At 40.3% G+C, this 19908-nt stretch overlaps 1 protein-coding gene across 1 annotated transcript in view; it reads right to left on the reverse strand.

Moving 5' to 3' along the window:
* Nucleotides 1-116: 116 nt before the first annotated feature.
* ttll5 (tubulin tyrosine ligase-like family, member 5) overlaps nt 117-19908 on the reverse strand; it is a 45188-nt gene continuing 25396 nt past the window's right edge. Inside the window, exons 28-31 of the mRNA XM_077620888.1 lie at nt 14485-14677; nt 10004-10182; nt 6776-6858; nt 117-1202 (exon numbers count right to left, since the gene is read on the reverse strand). Of these exons, the coding sequence (XP_077477014.1) occupies nt 1156-1202; nt 6776-6858; nt 10004-10182; nt 14485-14677 (502 nt within the window). The 3' untranslated portion in view covers nt 117-1155. The remainder of the gene's footprint in view (nt 1203-6775; nt 6859-10003; nt 10183-14484; nt 14678-19908) is intronic.

Raw genomic sequence — 19908 nt, forward strand, 5'->3', positions numbered from 1 at the left:
TTTAAAGGGAGGAGTTGATTTGACCATAACAAGGAGATAATAAAATTGAACTTTATTGACGATACTATTTCACTGTATAACTTACACCCATTAACAGCATTAAGAATCCTTAAATATAAAATAACAGCTAACATCAACAAGCACGAGTTTTGTAACAGTCAGGAATTGAACAAATTGAGATTGTCTGAACTACACTTGCTAATTACGGCAGTAGAAGATACACATTGGATATGGATTCTTGTAATAAAGCATGCTGTTAACAATGAAAAAAAATTGAGATGACAACCATGCACTGAGTTACAAGACAATTCTGAAATTGTATACAAATATCTGTGCAAACCAGATACATTCAGCAACATAGTAGAAATAAAATTCAAGTACTTCATAACAATTGTACACAAACATACATTATGCTGACTAAAGATATCCAGCAGAAGTTTTACCAACAAGATGCCCTGAGTGACTTCTCGATATCCACACAAAGATTTTTCAAGGTTCTTTTGCACTCCTGCAATGGCTAACAGGGCCCACTTATAAAGTATTAACAACAATTTACTTACCATATTGAATTAGGTCTATCCATAAATAAACCAAAATTGTCAATTAAAGCAAAGGTTGCTATAAATAAAGTCACCCTTTGCCAGTGAGGATTTGGTAACATGTTTGTTTTCATTCTGGACTGTAAGTCAGTGTCTAATGCCAAGAACTGGACTGCGTGCTTACCATTCACGGGATGTCTCCACTTGATGACGGTGGTTTGATGTGAATAGCTTGCATACTAAATGCCAAAGGGGCATCTGTTGAAAGCTATCTGCCTGTGAAATCTTTCCGTGGCATGGGTAGCGTGGAGAGAATGAGGGGAGGGAAACTGTTGGCGCAGAGACCTAGTGCAGGCTGGAAAGGCCATCTGATTTTGGACAGCACGATCAAATCCTAACCTGCGTCAAAGCTGGGAATTCCGTGCCTGACACGCGATATCCTGCCATGTCTGTGGCAGTATGACAGACAAATTAATATAAGCCTGGCACACTTTCCACTGTTGTTCTTTCCCAGAATACATCAGTGAGCCAGGGTTTTTGTGTGTGTGAATGGTTACATGCAGAGACACCTGTCAGGCCAGCACAGCGGCAGGACTCGCCTCTGGTTACCGTCATGTCATCTGGGCTCCTGGGCTTGCAACACCTTGCGGTACCCAGAAAGGCCTGCATGAGAAGGCAACAGAAATTGTAATCAAGGGTCAACTTTTGGAATTTTGAAAATGTGAAATCTTTTAGAAATTGTGTTAGAAAGTTGTCATTCAAGTAGAAAAGTGTTATTTGTCTTAATTCATGACAGAATATCACAGCAATGCAAAAGTAACAGACGAATGATATGATAAATTTGTACCCTTGAGGCCAATGAGATGGCCCTCCATGATACCAGCATTGCTGCTTTGATCAACAATCAACACAAATATACAAATGTATAAGTGTTGTGAATGAGTAGTGTAAAGATTGCATCAGCTAAAACAGTTGACTGAATGGTTGGAAGTGATGGCATGACATCATTCTGTAATCAATCTTATATTTGTTCTTCCCCGCAAAAAATTCAAATTATTTTAAATTTTAGCGTTCAAGCGGCAAAACAGTGGGTAGTAGTTAGCCAAATAGTTTTGAGGTTCCAGGTTCAAAATTACATAATAGCTCCATGATGGTGTGCATTGTCACAACCCTGGCTTCCTCCCACATTCCAAAGGATGCAAGCTGGGTTCAATGAGGACATTTATGCCAAGTTGTTGGCTGGAAACCAATCCAGAGTTTACTTTGCCTCTCATCTCTCAATGTCAGGTGTCACACACTTCAGATCATCTGTGAATTTGTGCTATAATAAACTCAAATGACCTTAAAAATGTGACCATTTTCTAAGGCAGTATTTGTATTTTTTAAAAATTGAATTACAATTTTTAATCAAAGAGCAAATACTTTTTTATCTTTTTAATTGAATAGTAAAAACAGTAAATATTGTATTTTTAATTTACATTGAAAAATAAAGTAAAGTAAAAATATTCATTTTTCTAATTTTAGATTGTTAAAAATAATATGGATAGTATTGGATAAAAATAAGTACAAAAAAAACTAAATAAGCCCCACAGTTATGAGATCGAGGGTTCGATACCAGGTCCGGATCTTCCTGAGGGGAGTTTTAATGTTCTTCCAAAGCTTGCGTGCGTTTTCTCCAGGTACTCCGTTTTTTTCCCACATCGCAAAAGCATACATAGTAGGCTCGTTGAGCGCTCTAAATTACCACTAGATGAGAGTGTGAGCGTGAATTGTTGTCCCTTCTCCATGTGTACTGCAAATGGCTGGATGTCCAAGATGTCAGTCAGACTTCAGTCAAATCAAGGTACTGCAGTACTATTTTCTTGGGCCCCTATTCGTCATGGCCCCTTAGAATCAACTCGTCTCTTCTCCCCCTTATAGTGCCTCTGCCTGTGGAGTTAATACAACTTTCATGAGGTCAATGGACTAAAGAGAGCCAAGCATAGAAGGGATACAACTGAGATGCCTCCTTTAGATGTGCTTACTGCTCGGCGCCTCATCGTATTGCCTGGCATGCCGCCAGACGTCCAGTAGAAAAGGCATTCCGAGTACAGTTTGAACTGCCGTGTGCATTTGTGCTCCCAAACAGTATTCCCTTTCATTCCCCCTCTGCACACTGTTTATTTTGGTGCTTGTCTACGCCGTGAGGCCTGACTGAGATGGAAAACTGACTTCCAGGCCGATGACATGACAGCTGGAAGCAGCTTCCTTATGCTCAGCAAGAGAGAGATAAAGGAAACGCATCCCCCTTTCCATTCTGTATCATGCACCTCCTTGAATAACAGATCTACAAGTGACTAACAGTGCAGTTCATAAGCCAAAACTGTGCTAATTAAGGAAGAAATATTTAATCTGCTGACGTTCCAATGGTCGAACAGTTCTCCGAGTTTAGGACAGAGGTTGACACCTGTTAAGAACAATCCTGAGTTCACAGCAAGGATGATACGAGGTTTGCCATTCTGTGAGCGGCAAAAGATGTCCAACTAAACATACAATTGCAAGGAATTTGGGAATTTACAAACCAAAATCTTATCGAAAGAATAAAAAAAAAATCCATGCATGCAAGCAGCAAGGCCGAATAATAACATTGCATGGCTAGGATCTTTGACCATTCAGCCGCCAGTGCGTGTAAAAATCCATCATTGTGCAAATGATGTTACCACTTGGGCTCAGGGAAATCACTGACACATTCATATTGAGGGACAATTTAGTGTGTCCAACCAGCCAACCGTGCAGGATTTTGGGATGTGTAGTACCTGGAGAAAACCTACGCCCTCCCGAGTGAACATGCAAACTCCACACGGGAAGGTCGGAACAAACCCCAGGATTGATCTCAGAACAGTGATTCCATTGAGCCACCCACAATTAACATATTTCAATGAATTTAAGTATGTAGTGACAATAAGGGCTTTTGAAATTCTCCAAGAAAAAAATGTAGCATTAAAATATTCATCTTATGATTCATTTAGTCATGAGGTGCTTCTGAGCTTTAATGATGTGAATTTGCGTTCCATCAACTCACCCTGTACTGGAAATACATATCTGAAAAGGCTACGTGAACTGAGCTGAACTGCATTTCGGATCAATATGGCTTCCATTCAGTGCTTTCCCAAAGACCCTTGAGTAGCCAGCACCTGAATGAGACAATGGCACCATGCTTCTTATGCCTGATTCTGATAAAGAGTCCTCGCCCTGACACGATCCGACACTCACTCATTTCCTCCTCAGACTGAAGGCAATAAATCTTCCCTCAGTCAGCAGCTACAGAAGCTTCAGATCTGGAGTAGCTGGCCAAGAGAAGGCCTGTAGAACACATGTGACTCATATTCCCCCGAGTTTTGTATACTTTGATATAAAAAAAAAGGCTTTACTTTCATGTCACAAAAATTGACAAGAGTAACACACCGGCAAGGCATGCAAAAGAAGGTGCACAAAAGACGTGTTGTCTGAGCAAAGAGAGCAAGAGATTAGGAGAGTTTACAATAGTGATAGCTAAAGGGAAAGTGTGATTAATGGTGACTGACAGCTGATCACAAAGAATGCTCTACATTTGAAGTTGCTGTCACAGTCAATCAGTGTGGCGCCGTCATCGCATTGCAAAGGTAAACAGAGAAGGCACTGAGCCCCACAAAGGCTGTGCCCCCTTCTAATAACACCCTGCCCCCTCACTACAGATCTCCCTCCTCCAAAACACCACACTGGGTCTCTTTCACTTCACTTTTATCATCATTGCATGGAGCGAGTTGACATGCAGACTTGTGTTCTGTAACTGAATAATTCTATTCATATTCCAAGGTAGAAGGTATTTCAAGGTATTGCTACTGTGTGTGAGTTATTATTTATTTCATGATCCACATTGTATGACGGTGACTACTGAACAAGGTTAATTATAAAGTAGAATTAATCTGATTTCCCTGGGCAATATTTGGGGTCTCTATGGACATCCAGGGAAACTCCAATTTCCAATAAGTGTATGTAGTTTAGAAAAGTAAAGAATCATCCCTTTGGAAGATTTATTCATTAATATCAACTAAGTAATATCTCATTCAATTGTTTACATTTCGTCAAATTATGACAAATAATAGATAATTGTGAAATGGATTCCAGTAAAAAATGGGTTTACTAATCAAATTTGAGGAAGAGAACAATCTAAATTACATGCAAATTAATACAAGAATCCAGTCATATTATTTATATTCTTAGCAAGAGTTTTGTGTCCAAGTTGAACATTTCCCTCAACCTTCTACCAGAGTACGATAGATTTTTAGGTGACAAATGTTTCATCATTCCCAATAAGACAGAACAAACAAAAATGAGGCTCTCTATGACTTTAAGATCTTGATGAATTACAATAAATTGCTATTCTCAATGTTGGGCCCTCAATGAAAGTGGTGTCAACATTCCAAAATTTAAAAATCATAGTATAAATATGGTCTCGTGTTTGTTTGTTTGTATTTTTTCCCAATAGTGTGATTCTGATTTGTGTTTTAACAACTGTATTTTAATATGTTAGCAGTGCAGACCACCCAAAGTCTGGGCTTTTAGTGCAACTTTACAAAAAAGGTGATTATTCTTTGCTGCGTCATACATTGTCAGAACACACAAGCCTCTAATGATATATAACGCTGCATCCACATTGAGTTCAGACAAACACACTTCAATTAACAGTTCAACATGAATAGAGCCTCACAATCTACTGTGTGTTAGAGTTCTCTCCTAGTTTCTAATGTTGCACGCCTGAAAGACTTACAGTACTTGTGTTCTCAATTGGAAAACATCTATTGTCCCCAAGTTAAGAGACTGTGGAAGTTTCATGCCCTCCAACTCAAGCTACCCAGAATTAAGAAGCAACTACATTAATTTCACTTTTCATAGCTCGGGCTCAGTGTTTTGCAGTGTGCAATATACATTAGTACAAAATGAATGAAAATGATTTTTTTCCAGAATTGACCCTTTTCTTTACTACAGTTAATGTTTGCAATGAATGATGCGCAAGCTGTAATTCCTCAATACCGGGCTACAGAAACATGCATGTGTAGGCTGATTCCGCACCTCAAATTGTGTGTAAATGTTTATGTGAGCATGTCTGCCTCTGCCCCTACGTAGATGGGATAGGCGATTCAGAAGATTGTGTGCGTGCATATTCACAAAACTAATATATATTTTCCCCCAAAATATTGATTCTGAGAAATATATATTTTTAACAAATTTGCTGGCCTGTTCTCATTCACGTTGGGAAATGTGCATGAATTATTCAATGTGATAGTAAAACAAGAGCAGAAATGCTGACTTGCAGCCAAGGTAAAAAGAAAAAAGGGTTTTGGGAAGGTCAAGGGCTTTATCTGTCTCATTAAGAATTTAAAGTACTGCATCTCCTACATGCCCTGGTCCTTGTGCCCTACAAGATGAAAAAAATGATTGTGAAATTTCAGAAGCTGCTACGAATGGATCCAGTTACAGTAACTGATGACTTTATAAGATGTATGTTAACTTGGGCTGGACTTCAATAATTGTATTAAAAGAATGGGAAGAAATGTTCTGGTCACATACACGCAGACACATTTTCATTTAGTGGGAGGTGCACATCCATCGTATTTTTCCAACAGTTCAGTTTGGACGAATCTCCGCTTGGGCTTGACTGTGACACTCAAATGAAGTGATGAATGGTAGGATTTGCTAATGCTAATCTGCGATGGAAAAAGGCCCGTGATCAGACAAACAGATGTGTGGTGCATTGGTGAAAACTGCTTAATATCACCGGTGCTGCAAAAACCTCAACACTTTGCCGAGCTGTCGGCTCATGATGGAAAGAGCTGCTCAGGTCCTGAAAGATGACGGGACACACGTGAGCACCGAAACCCACAAGTGCATCACGTGAGCCGCATAAACTCAGAGCTGGATTTTTGATTTTCTCGGTGCAAGTGAACAAGCTTTTGGCAAAGAGAGAGTAAGTGGAACTGGGGAGAATTGTCCAACAGATGGGAATGTCCTCTCTGTTTCAAGATGCCATCATTGTTCAGGCTCTTTTATTCATCTTTCAGCAATGACATCACCTATAATCTATCTAACTGCCTTCAGAGCAACACCGGGGTAAAAATATCCTGTGTTACTTCTCAGCCCTCCATGTCTTGGCTTGAATCAATCACGCTGGCAAAAGAACTTTTAATGCAAGTGCCGAACCGCATATTAACACCCACCTGTCTTAGCACAGATGGCATCATAGACAGAATTCTGCCTGCCGGTGACTCTTTCAAAGGCCGACCTCTGAGTGCATGTCTGCCTGTATTGAGGGAAGACAAAAAAAAAGAATTGGATTTGAGCATGTAGTACACCATTGTCTTACTTTCTAAATAATTAACAATGTCTGGAGTGTCAATCAGCAAATACTCGGTTTCCAGTCAGGTATACAAATTAAAATCCAAATGACAGCATCCATTGGTATTTAGCTATGTGGTGGTGTACTGACTGTATTTATCCTTGTTTTCTTTACAAAGATAACCCTCAGTTTTGATTGAACTGATTCTTTTTTATTTTTTTATTTTTATTTTTTTAAAATGTGGTTTTTATTTACAGTGGATCACTAATGGTCACGTTGGTGGTGGTGAAAAAGAATGGATATTCTGCACCACTGTAAGGCAAATGCAGTAAATCATTGTAGAAGCCAACGAGGTGTGGCGCAGGCATTTCTGTAACCATATACATTCAGTCAGTTAAATATTTTTTTGTTGTTTGCGATGGAGGGTGGAGGATAATAAATAAAGCTCAGCTGGTATTAACCTCTCACCTCATAGCAGTGGCCTGCCAGCAGAGCATTAACCAGGTAATGAGGGTACACACTGCTTCCTTGTAAGGGGCTGCACAGTTGTTCTTTCATACCATTACACAACCACAAATAGAATTGGCCCACTTTAAGTGTGGCATACTTTGACAGGAAGCAATTCCTTTCATACGGAGAGGGGAGGGAAAAAAACTGACCTCTTGGGTTTTTCACATCACTTTCTTTGTCAACAGGCTCTCATTCTGTCACTTTAGGAGCCGGGCAGTCATAAACGCTGCATGTGGCTTTACCATGAAGAGTGTGACCATGTGTACACCTTGTTATGCACACAGGTAGCTTGCCTGTTATAATGGTATTCAGAGTGACCAAGGGGGATCGAGTTTAACCATAAACACACTTCTGGCAGCCCCAGCGTGTATATAGTACCCTGTGCAAATAACTACCGTTGTGGGTGATTAATAGGGAGTGAAAGTAGTAGCGAGGCTGACATTAATGGCACTCCTGTAATTGTCACCCTATTAGTAATGCCACACGACAGCCAGTGGTTTCCGTAGTTACAGCTGTGAATGGCCAAAGCGTGCAAACAAACTACCAAACAGGCCCATTTATTTGTGTTACAAATTGCCGCTTTCAAAGCCTTTACTGAAGTCATCCCACTGTGAGACTACGCAGCGCCTGGGGTTGGCAGCTTTGGTATGTTGATAGGCTAAGCGAGGCCTGCCCCACCCCATGTGATAACAACTTGGAGCATGTCTGTCGCTCACGAGTATGCCACATGTTGGGTAGAGCAGGTCGTCAGCAGCAGAAGCGCCCAAGTCCTTGTCAAATCTTCTTTTCAGAACCAAGTGTCTGTGGTAAACTTTGCTGCCATTGGTTTGGTTCCTCGCCAATGCTCCAACACCCGGCCACTGGATATCTAGTATAGTTTGGTTCCAAGCCCTCCTATGGGAGCGTATTACAGCAAATTCTACCAGCCTTGAGTCTTACAAAAGTCCAAACTTTATTCTCTGGGTTGAAGGTTAAGATAAGTTCTGTCATCTTGTTGCAATGGAACAATGGAGGATGTTTAAAACCAGCGGGTAGAGCGATTAATTTGAGTCTAATCTAGTTTTCTGAATAAATGGGGTGTTTTAAATGAGTAAATTTGGCAATACCTGTTAGAGTTAACTGAAAGTACAGGCTTGCTTGGTGGAAAGGAAGGAAATTTTGTCAGTGTTTTGTCATCCATCTTTTCTTAATCTCTTATCCTGTTCAGTGAAAAGACAGTTTCACACTGTTAGAGCTGTTCAAGGATTCAATCTACCTTTATTTTGCTTATCGGTATACACGACCACACGTTTGTGAAACAAGCCCACAACTGAAATACTCGTTTGATAAACAGATGAAAAAAACCCAGTGTCACATTGATCAGTATTTTTGGGGGCGGGGTTGGAACTGTGTACAGTTCAACACCCGGTGAAAAGTAGGATAGCCTTGAACTTTATTAATAAACTAAGCACAGCGATTGTATTGCAAGCAAAACAGGTTTAGGCATAAACTGGGATGAATATTGGATAACAGAAGGATAAGGTTGCCCCTAAAATGAGCACTAGAAAGGAAGCAACTTATTATCCCACCATTCTCTGCAAACAATCATCTCCATTCCCCTGGACTGAGTTAGATTTTCTGTCACTCGTTTCCATTCTCTTTCTTCTTTCATTTCATTGTTTCCATCAGTACTTTTTGGTCCTGAAGCTTCCGTTTTTCCCACACTCACCCCTGTCACACTGGTCGACCACAAAAATGCAGGACGGAGAAGAGTGTTGGGGAAGTAGGGGGGTCGGCTTTGGGGAGGGGAAGGTTGCTCTGGAATTCCACATGCAGTGGGTAAACACGGTAACTGCCAGGAAGAGACGCACACACATTCAGGAGCAAACACGGCACCTAGCCGGCAGCACTAACCTTCATTACAACCACTGGGCTGCACCCATGCCCGGTTAACTCTTAGATTGACAACTCTCAGACAGATTTGTTCAGCCTGAGTAAGTAAGGTGTATGAATGAAACACGTCAGCAAACAAATCACTTCCTTCCTGTCAGGCTTTTAGCACCACTGCTAACATCCACACCATATGTAAGTAAACATGGAAAAATATATTCAAGACTGAGCACAGCTGAAACCTCAGACCGATTTTGTGCACATGATCAACCCCTCACACCTGCAACAAATATCAAAAGAACAGTAGTCTCCGATCAAAGGAAATTGCCTTTGTTGTGTAATTTGGCCAGATACTATAGTATTACAGTCATAAAGTGAGTGGGGAACTAGCTGGCCGTTAAGCACAGTTTCACGCTTTTCCTTTGATTTTCCCTTCTGTGCTCCTCAGCTTATCTCCAAACCAAACAGGACTTAAATGGCGCTCAGAGCCCAGGCCCTTCCAATGAACCACATTGTGTTTATGGTTCAGGCAGAAATTGGGCCTGTGTGGAGGTTGTTTACTGAAGAGGTAGATTCACTCTGCAGCTAAAATACGTGGAGCACAGCACACATGTTGGAACTTTCATTAGAATGAACCTTGTCCTCTTGAACTCCTCAACATTATACATTCTCACGCCAGAGGAAATATTAAGAATTCAGTAGTGAATGCGGTTCACAAGGCAGCGCTTACTTTACAGGGCGCGTTGTTGCTGGCTTCCTAATTTGGCCCTCCCGGACCTCGCTGGGTGGCTTTGGGACAAGAACGGGACTATCCCGGGTCCAGATGTGATTGTGATGGGGTGGACCCGCAACGCTGGAAGGCTTTGTGGAAAACTTGGGGGGTGGGCTTGTTTCGTCTGATTGTTGATCCTATGGGAAAAGAAGTTTTAATTAGACACTCACCCACCATTTTGTATAACGATCGTAATGGGCAAAGAAGTGCTATCTTACCTGAACAATATACACTTAACTATTGAATTAAAGACGGTGGTGTCCAAACAGGTCCTAAAGGGCCTCAGTGGGTGCAGGTTTTCATTCCAAACAATGAAGAGGATACATTTTAACCAATTTTAAAAGTGTAATGAGTTGATTGCTGTCAGGTGTGGATTGGTTCAGAAGAAGTCTCATCGGTTAAATAGTCCATACTGGATCAGTTGGAACAAAAACTTGCACCCATTGAGACCCACTTTGGAATAAATTGGACAGTCCTGCCTTAAAAGCTTTGCTCTGTATAGCATTTGAAAGCCATTTCAATTAATTAATTAAATCACAGACAGTTTTAAGTTGCTTTGGCAGAGGTCCACACACGAATTAGTGTCAACGTGCAGCGGTATGAAGAGGTTAGGGCTCTTGTGACAATTTCAATTACCGTAATTACTCGAATATAACGCGCACTCGAAAATAACACGCAGGTATAACTTTGGGCCAAAAAAATCTGGAAAAACGCAGTACTCGAATATAGTGCGCACCTAAAATTTCCCGCTGACGAAAATCAGAAATCTTACCTTTTTTTCTTCGTTTCACGATTGTTTTGTTCAAACAAATTTATTCATTAGAATCCTTCAAATGAAAAGTTCCTCTCTCTCTTTGTCTGTCCTCTCATACATCTCTTCGTTGAGAATCCTATCAACGTCCACGCTTCCTTCATCCACTTCCTCTTCCTCCCACAACACATCATCCGATTGGCTTTACGAGATGACGTAAAATCCGTGCGTCAAAGTGAGTTCGACAATGCTTTTTTCGATCGAAAATTTGTAATTTATTTTAGTTATTGATTATAACACTGAACTGAGAGAGGGTGAACTGAGACGGGTACGAGGCTAGAGGGGGGCAGTGGTGGTCTCGGCTTCACGAGATGACGTAAAATCCGTGCGTCAAAGTGAGTTTGACAATGCTTTTTTCGATCGAAAATTTGTAATTTATTTTATTCAATTCAATTTCAATTCAATTTATTTGGCAAGAAAAAGCACCAGGCTAAGGGCCATGTAACAAGACACAAAAAAAAAAAAAAAAAAAAAAAAAAAAAATTAGTTTTTGATTATAACACGCACCCCCAACTATTGGAATTAATTATTTTGCAAAAACCTGCGTGTTATATTCGAGTAATTACGGTATTTTAATCCATAGATAATTGGGTGTTTGGATCAGCAACGTCATTTTGGATTTATTAACATACGAAAACTGATGGACAATACAATATTTCAGATGTTAAACGAATTTTATGGGAGTAACAGTAGATGTACAATATGCATGAAAGCAAAATTACACAAGTGAAAGAAATGTGGGCACCCATATTATTTTGTTGATTTGAAAATCTGTAACTTCTTAGCATTGGTTAATTGGAATCATAATTGGTAATTGATCTTATCTAAAGTTAAACCTCATACAAAGATACATGAAATCAGGCGAAACTGTTTTCAATCTTAGAAAACTGCAAAATTTTGCTTGCCGTAATAAAGCATGTTGAAACAGCAACGTATCTAGATGTGATTGTGTGTTACTTTTTCTAGTAACGACCCCAATAATTTTAACACTATACACTATTGTGGGAGGACTTTCTCGGTCACTTCAACCTGTACATTCGCTTTGGATCTTTTATCTTTATATTCCCTTGGTTCTTTTTTTGTACATTTCCCCATCTAAAGTAGTGAAAACACATGTTTTCACATCTTTTTTTGTCTTCAATTTCTTTTCGATGGCAATACCATGGGGTGTCAAATCGTGAAAAAGGAAGGAAACATACAATAATGTAATAGGACTCTACTCCTAGTGGTAGAGAGCAACTCTCCTAGAAGTTCTGGGAGTCAAACAAGAAGAAACTACATGGTGGCCTGATTATCTTTTTGTGAACTCATTGTAATGAATGATGCCACTGATGATACAGTTCAAAATGACATTCCATGAGAAGAGGATTCTTATTTTTATTACAGTTGGCTGCACTAAAAGCAAATTCTTCACATTATTTGTTTGCTTAAGAAGAATACTTCAAAGACTTGGGTTAAAGAGGAAACAAGTTGCTTCTGACTTAATGTTTCAGGGCTAAACTTCAATCCATCCTTACAGTAGTGGTGAAAGTTGCATAAATTCTGCACTGTTCTCATGTCTACACTTTTTTCACTGCAACTTTAGTTATCTAAGACGTCAATGGCTTTAGAGTACAGTTGTTCAAAGGGCCGCAATTGGGGTGGAGAATACAGTATTTGAAGTAATTTCAGTGCTGATAAATGAGAATCTGAGTTTCCAGGTTGCATGGCCTATGGCTGCATTTCAATTTGAGCAAGGCCAGGAAGGGCACCTTTGTTAGGCTGCCAGGTGGCCACAAGCCAAGCCCACAGAGGAGCCGAAATGTCTGCACCCAATAAGTGAAACGTGGAGTAGAGGATCTGAACAGCCCTCCTGACTATTTCACCCTGCCGGAAATCCCACAAATGTGGACACTCACTCTTCCAAATGGATATGTAGGGAGGTGTGCTCAGGATCCCACATGCCAAATTAAAAAAAAATGTAGCAAAGTCATGTATTCAATAGGAATGTCTCGTGCAATATTCATGGACGTCTTTAAAAAAGAATAACTTTAAGAGGCTATCAAGATGTTGTCAGGACAGACTGTTGAAACGACACAGGTGGGTGGTTTGAATAGGTAAGAACAACAAGGGGTTGAAGGAGAATTATCAAACATGGTGACAAACTCTCACAACCAGATTCATCCTTTTAGTGACCTCAGCTTTTGAAATATTTGCAAGGGCATTTAACTTGTAGGATGGCAGGGTGTGTTAGAAAAAAAAATTGAGTTTAAACTCAGAAAGGGTACGATGAAAAGTGCTCGTATTAAAGCGCCCAGTATGGAGCTAGGCCAAGATAAATTTCACTCAAATTGCATGAATTAAGGACAAGCTATGAAGATGAAAAAACAATGAGGTGGTAGCAACGGCATTACTGAAAACTGCTTGGAAAAAAGTTCTTGCTTCCAGTCATTCCACACTGTAAGCTGTCCCATGGCACCCTCCTGTCTCCACGTCTCCCCATCCTTGTGTTGACTCCACAAAATCCACTGGAAAATGAATAAATAAGCCCCTCCCTGGGATCATCTTTCAGAGACACTGTGCAGAAAGATGGTGGTGAGGACTTTGTGTTTTTCCCCGGAAAGTAAAATATCATTTATCTTCTCAAAGCAGTCATGAATGTTTTTATTGCCATCAACAAATTTAATAACAGCACTTCATGAAATCATGGGTAGAAGCCCTTGATTGCTTCCAATACAACGCTGGCAGCATTACACAGCAAAGCAACATAATTTTAAGTGAAGAGTCATGTTTTGCTCTCCAGGAATGAGCTTCTAGGTAGGATGTTCCCATGAAAGACCAAGCGGTTTGGAGGGAGATTCTCTGAATAGCTTTGGAAATGCTAAAATGAAAGCTTCCCCTTCATGTGGGCGCTTTTTGGATAGCACATAGCTTAGGTAAGGTGATGTTTTTTTTCAAACATGGATTCATAACTCAGCAGTTCACAGACATGTCACTGGGACTTTGTCAGTACTGAGCTTTTTGAGAGTGATTTTGTTCTTAAAGTCAATTTGAAGATTTCACCATTAAAAGAGCCATCATTTGCTTCTTGTTGAAATTTGGAGATGCAATATATGTTTAGCTGTGAGTGAGACTACATGTAAAATAATGTTAACCTGTGGTGTCGAAACTATGGATCCACTCTGGGCCACGAGGTGCATTTTATTTCATTCATAAAGTAAATACAGAATCACATGCTTTTGTTCTGACATGAGTGCCATGATATTACAAGTTTTGGTTTGTGAACAAGTGGTTGCACGCCACTGGTAGCTTGTCCACCATCTTTGTGTGAGGGGACATCCCCCATCGTTAAAAAAGTTGTTACGCAGATTGGAACCGGCCTACAGGCTGTACATTTGACAATCATGCTATTTGAATGTCCCTTTCACTATATGATATTCAGTTTTCACTGTAATCTATTTTTTTAAAGCACACTTATTTGCCAACGCTTCATTAAATAGGAAAGCTAAATCTAGAGCAATTTGCATCATGTGAGAAAGAAATATAGTATACAAGATATATAGGGATGTGAAACAAATCACAACAAAACTATAATGGGTAACTGAAATTAGGAGTTATAGACCTAGTGCGATTTCTGTAGGTACTGTACCTGGTATCCACAATAGTTCTGCTTCAATATTTGCAGTGGGTGAAATTTTTGCTGGTGGACTTGCTGGGCAGCAAACTCATGGTTTCCTCTAACAGGGTGCCGGATCTGCTCAGCATTTGCCACTTTTGCGTGAGTGAGGCTGCTGCGACTCTGTCTTTCACTCAAAGCCCCTGCATCATCTGTCCGGCAGTAACTGAAAGCAAAGATATTAGAAGTAATAAGAAAAGAAATATAGTTTGGAGTATTTTGTAGGATTCTCCCTTGGTATCTTAACGCTGAATTGTCCACTGACATTTAACAAACAAATGAAAAAAAATCAAAAACTTGGCCACATTTTATAGATACTTATTAAATTTACTAGTGGGTGAATAAGCATCTTCAATTTCGATCTCAGAGTATAGCAAATTTTTCTTGCATAACTGTTTCACTGTTTCTTTGCACCACTGTGGTACTGTAAGAAACTGCTAAAAATGCAACATCAATGCCTTGCACAGCTTCTGTCAAAGTATTGAACTTGCATAAAAAATAAGGCTTAGGAGAGACAAAGCATTCTCTCTTCCTGTTTAATATTGAACTTTCATGATGTAGTACTCCGTAGAGTAATTTACCATCAGTCAGAGATATTATGCTTAAGTGTGCAAATCAGAGTCAATGACAAGGGAAAACCTTGTGGAAACCATAGGGAAAACATCTACGGTTCACTACTCCCAAAACTTCAGGTTTCATCCTCATCACAAAGCTGCAACCTGGAACGAAAACTATTTGACAAGCGCCACAAGTTTGTAGCTGGATTATCTGCTATTAGAACTAAGCCGTTTATGTTTTTTTCCCGAACTGCTTATGATCACAAGGGTTGTGGGGGGTGCTAGAGCCTATACCAGCTAACTATGGGCACTAGGCGGGGGACACCCTGAATTGGTGGCCAGCCAATTGCAGGGCACAAGGAGACGGATAAACACACCCGCTCATACCTAGGGGAAATTTAGAGTGTTCAATGAGCCTATCATGCATGTTTTCAGAGAAAACCCACGTAAACCCCGGGAGAACATGCAAACGCCACACAGTGAGGACCCACCTGGGATAAAACCCTCAACCCCTGAACTGTGAGGCCGACGCCTAACCACTCTCCACCGGGCTGATTCTTCACACATATTATCTTGATGTAGTGAGGTCATTGTAGATGAAGCAGCTGCACTCCAAATACAGGAAGTGTATTTTGAAGGTACTACTACTTTTTCGTATGCGGGGAAATTCACAATATTGAACCAATATCTGATCATTCTGGAGCAGTCAGTCATTTGTCAAAGAGTAAAGTGCTTCTTAAGCCTTAAGCATTGAAAGACCAGTCCCACTGGGGCTTGAACCCAAGACATTTGTCATGTATAGCAGACCACCACTACACTGAAGCATTGCCGAGAATATAAATAGACGGGTCCCCTGAATAAACTGCCCTGGTAGTGTGCTTGCATTGTGGTTCTGTTTTCATATGCCAATAAATGCTTTTGTAAAACCTAATCCATCACAAAGAAATAGCTAGTTCTATGGTGTGGAACATTACTTTGGGTTTGCCCATGCTAAAAATAATGCCTTAAAAAGCACTATCGGAACCAGTGAGGAAAGATTGGAAAAAAATAGAAAGAAACTAGCTCAGTTGAGGAAATTAGATCCCAAAGGAGTCTTATTGAGGAAAATAAGTTCTTGAGAATTCCCCACAATTCATTTTTCCACTCTACTGAAAACCTAAATTCACAATAGCTGCAGTATCTTTAGAAAAATAATTTAAGTACACAAATTATTTCTGGATAACAATGTGCGATAATAATCTTGTGTTGCTTAAGTGAAACATATTCATGCCCTTGTGTGGGCAAACCAAAACAACCTGCCAGTGCATTTCTCAGATCACATAATAGAAGCCATTTTACAACAACAAGGGGTGTGAAGGACAATTCATTTTTCTGCTCCTGGAAACAAAAAAGCGTGTCTGTGAACATTTCAAGGTCAGAGGCCAGCAGACAAAACAAAAACCCATTCTTTGTTTACAACAGTCATTCGGTTTAATGTTTTGCATTGGACCACAGGGAGCTGCATTACCACTTTTTTACTACCATATGGCCTGACAATTTGTCATGTTGGCTGGTAATTTTAGCTTTATTGCTGAGATGCAGTGCTAACCCGATTAAATAAATAGTTAACAGTAAAAACAAGCGGGTGAAAAGAACATCTCTTGCAAAATAGGCAAGACATCCTGCCTTACTCCCTGCTGTGCTCACTATGCTTTCGTACGCTGATATGACTTCTGGTCAAACAATACAGCAGTGTAAGTTGAGCACATGTGCGGCATCAATCTAACTCAGTGTGAATGTGGGAAAATGAACAGTGTGGGATGACGTTGTGACACAGTATCTCAACGTTCTGGCTGGGCAGCCCCCTCACTAGTGATGATTTCTTGAGAAAGTGCATCTTTTGTTAATTTAAAAGACAAACTATTATTGACAACAATCATGAAGTGTGGCCCTACTTGTGGGTAGTAACACGGCACGTTGAGTCGCATAAAACCACCCGCCCTCCTATTACAACATCTGGCTCCAATCAACCGCGAATAAAAACATCTTTTAAATTCAAAGCCGGAGAGACATCAAGACAATTTTGTGGAACTTTTGGTGAAAATGTTGAACTTCTTTGATGGCAGACAGAGTCGTTTTATTAGTCGGGTTTGTTAGTTCAGCGAACTGGCTGATGTAAAATTCTCTGGAATGTCCCACCAATATTCTACCAAGTCAAACAACAGTGTGACAAAGCACTGAGGCGAACTAAAAATAACGCAGAGACAATAGTTTAGATGTCTGTTCCTGTGGCGAGGGTGCTAACGCAACCAAAGACGTTTAAATGTGTTAACATGACACAAGGGACAACTAGCTACAAACCACTATTGATTTTATTTAACCATAATTTTACTGGCCAACCATAATTATTACACGCAAAAGACAAATAGAACTATTTTAAGGAGAACCGAGAATATTTATTGCATCACAGATTGGTGTGATTGTCTCTGTGCTTGAAGGTTTTACCATATGCCGTTTCAGAAGAGCACCAAATTGAGGTCAATGTAAATGTGCCAGGTCAAACACTTGCCGTAAATAATCCTACTGTTTACAGTGGTTGTAACGGGACAAGCCGTGTTGTTTTCCGGCCAACTGACGATCAGTCCTAAAGAAGCAGCCGCTGTTGAGAATGCTGATGCGGCATACCTGCTGGATTCTGGCAGCGGTACTTCAAAGACCCACAAGTGCTCTTTGGACCAGATCATAATTCACCCCTGTGGTTGCCTTAAGAGCCAGTGCGCTTAACGGTTTCAGTATGTTTGGCACACACCACCGGGCCAAACGCAGGGGGGAGTGACTTGGGAAATTCTAAGCGGCATTGAGACAAAATCGTCCTAATATCTTTACAAATATCTTATTAAAGGTTACTCAGCGCGGGAGGAGGTCAATTTGAAACCAAAGATTTTGGAGACTTAACAAGGGAGCTCTGTGTGCCGGGTCAGTCTTGTTGGCAACATGAGATTTTTGACACACCAAAAGTACTACATGTATGTAAATGACTTGACTTGTAAGATAATGTTAATTACCAAAGCTTTCAAAAAGATGTGGAACATTGGTTGATGTATCAAATCAAGAAATTGAATTTACTATGGTCAATAGAAAATCTCACTTAGCCAGGTGTCCCACTATTTTTTTCCTTCTATAATAGTGACTGCTTGAGGTCCACAAGGACAGCAACTTAAATTGGAGGGTGAAAGAAAATATTCCCTTACAGCCTGAGGTGGGGAAAATTGCAATGGGGTCGGTATATTCCCTGAGGACAGTTTGAACAGTCTGAGAGCGAAGGCAGGAGTCAAAACAACAATCTCCTGATTGCGTGGCAGTCACTTGACCCCCTGAGCTGTGTCATTTGAATTCGACTGGGGATCTAACCCAGGACATGTAAAGCAGATGTGATGACCACAACTAAATCACAAAACACCCGGACGAGGTACTTTTGTAAAATGTGTATACTTCTGTTTGAGATTTTGGGTGTGTATATGACAAAGAAGACAATAAACAAAATAATAATAACAAAATAACAACAACAAAAAGCACATTCTTTCCATTGGCATGGAACTCAAACTTTTCATTTGCTAATTATTTCCACAAAGATGTGATATGGCCCTAGTGTCGTGTCAGTGAAAAAAAAGTAAAAGCTTCTTAATTATTTGCTTTCAGGGAGCAGATCTAATGAATGCAAACTATAAATCTACATATCTGTACTCAAGAATTAGAAATATTGCCTGATTACTTTTCTTGCCTGCTAATTCAACAAAGTTAACACAAATGTGGAATTTTGAATACTTTTTAATGAGGTACAGTGTCATTTAGATCATTTTTTTCCTTCCATTTTTTTTGCCTAGATCCAGACACACCGTAATAAAAAGTAATACAGGCTTTCTGCCAGTGTTACAAACAATAAAAAAAATCTCATTCATGATTTGTGTGAATAAATCATTTTAAAGGGAAAAAGCCGATCATGCTTAGAATTCTTTCAAAGAGCCAAAACTAAGGAAGTCCTGGACAGGAAAAACAGTCTGGATTGAGCAAAATGATGAGCTCAAAACTTCGTGATGAATGGTCAACTACTTTTCAGGATGAACTCAATAAGACAAGGAGACAGTGAGCATTATGAAATTGTGTGTTCATCATTCAGCAACAGTGAAAAATGATGACCTGTCATCACTATTTAAGAAAGTAGAGGGAAGCAGTCTGGTGACTTCCCCCACTTAATCCTCAAACAGCATTAAAGCAAGAAAGTAAAAAAACCCTAAGGAACAAGTGTCAATTGAAGCTTGCCCGTCTAGAGGGTGGTGTCCCCTTTACTATCTACCCTAGCACTTTTCAATATACATGTCAACAACTTGACAAGAAACTCACGTATGTGCGTACATGGCTTAATCATTGGAAAACACCTTCTAGTTGGGATAACACGGTGAAATACTGATGTGAACAATAACGAAGCTGTGATGCTAACCAATCAACACTTCGTAAAATGCCTGTGTCCACGGAAGAATGTGCAAAAATTTGAGTGATTTCAGAACTGGTTCCTACCACGGTGTGGACGCGAACCAGAACCACCACTCTGTCAAGATCTTGGGCAAACTGTTTTTATGATTGGAAACTCTAAATTGCCCCTAGGTATGGGTGTGAGTGTGCATGGTTGTCCGTCTCCTTGTGCCGTGCGATCGGCTGACCACCGATTCAGGGTGTCCCTCGCCTCTGACCCGGAGACAGCTGGGATTGGCTCCAGCACCCCCCCCCCCCCCCCCCCCCACGACCCTAATGAGGGTAAAGCGGTTTAGAAAATGAGATGAGATGAGGAATTTGGATAAAGGGA

This window comes from Stigmatopora argus, chromosome 15 (genome assembly GCF_051989625.1).
Source record: "Stigmatopora argus isolate UIUO_Sarg chromosome 15, RoL_Sarg_1.0, whole genome shotgun sequence".
NCBI lineage: Eukaryota > Metazoa > Chordata > Actinopteri > Syngnathiformes > Syngnathidae > Stigmatopora > Stigmatopora argus.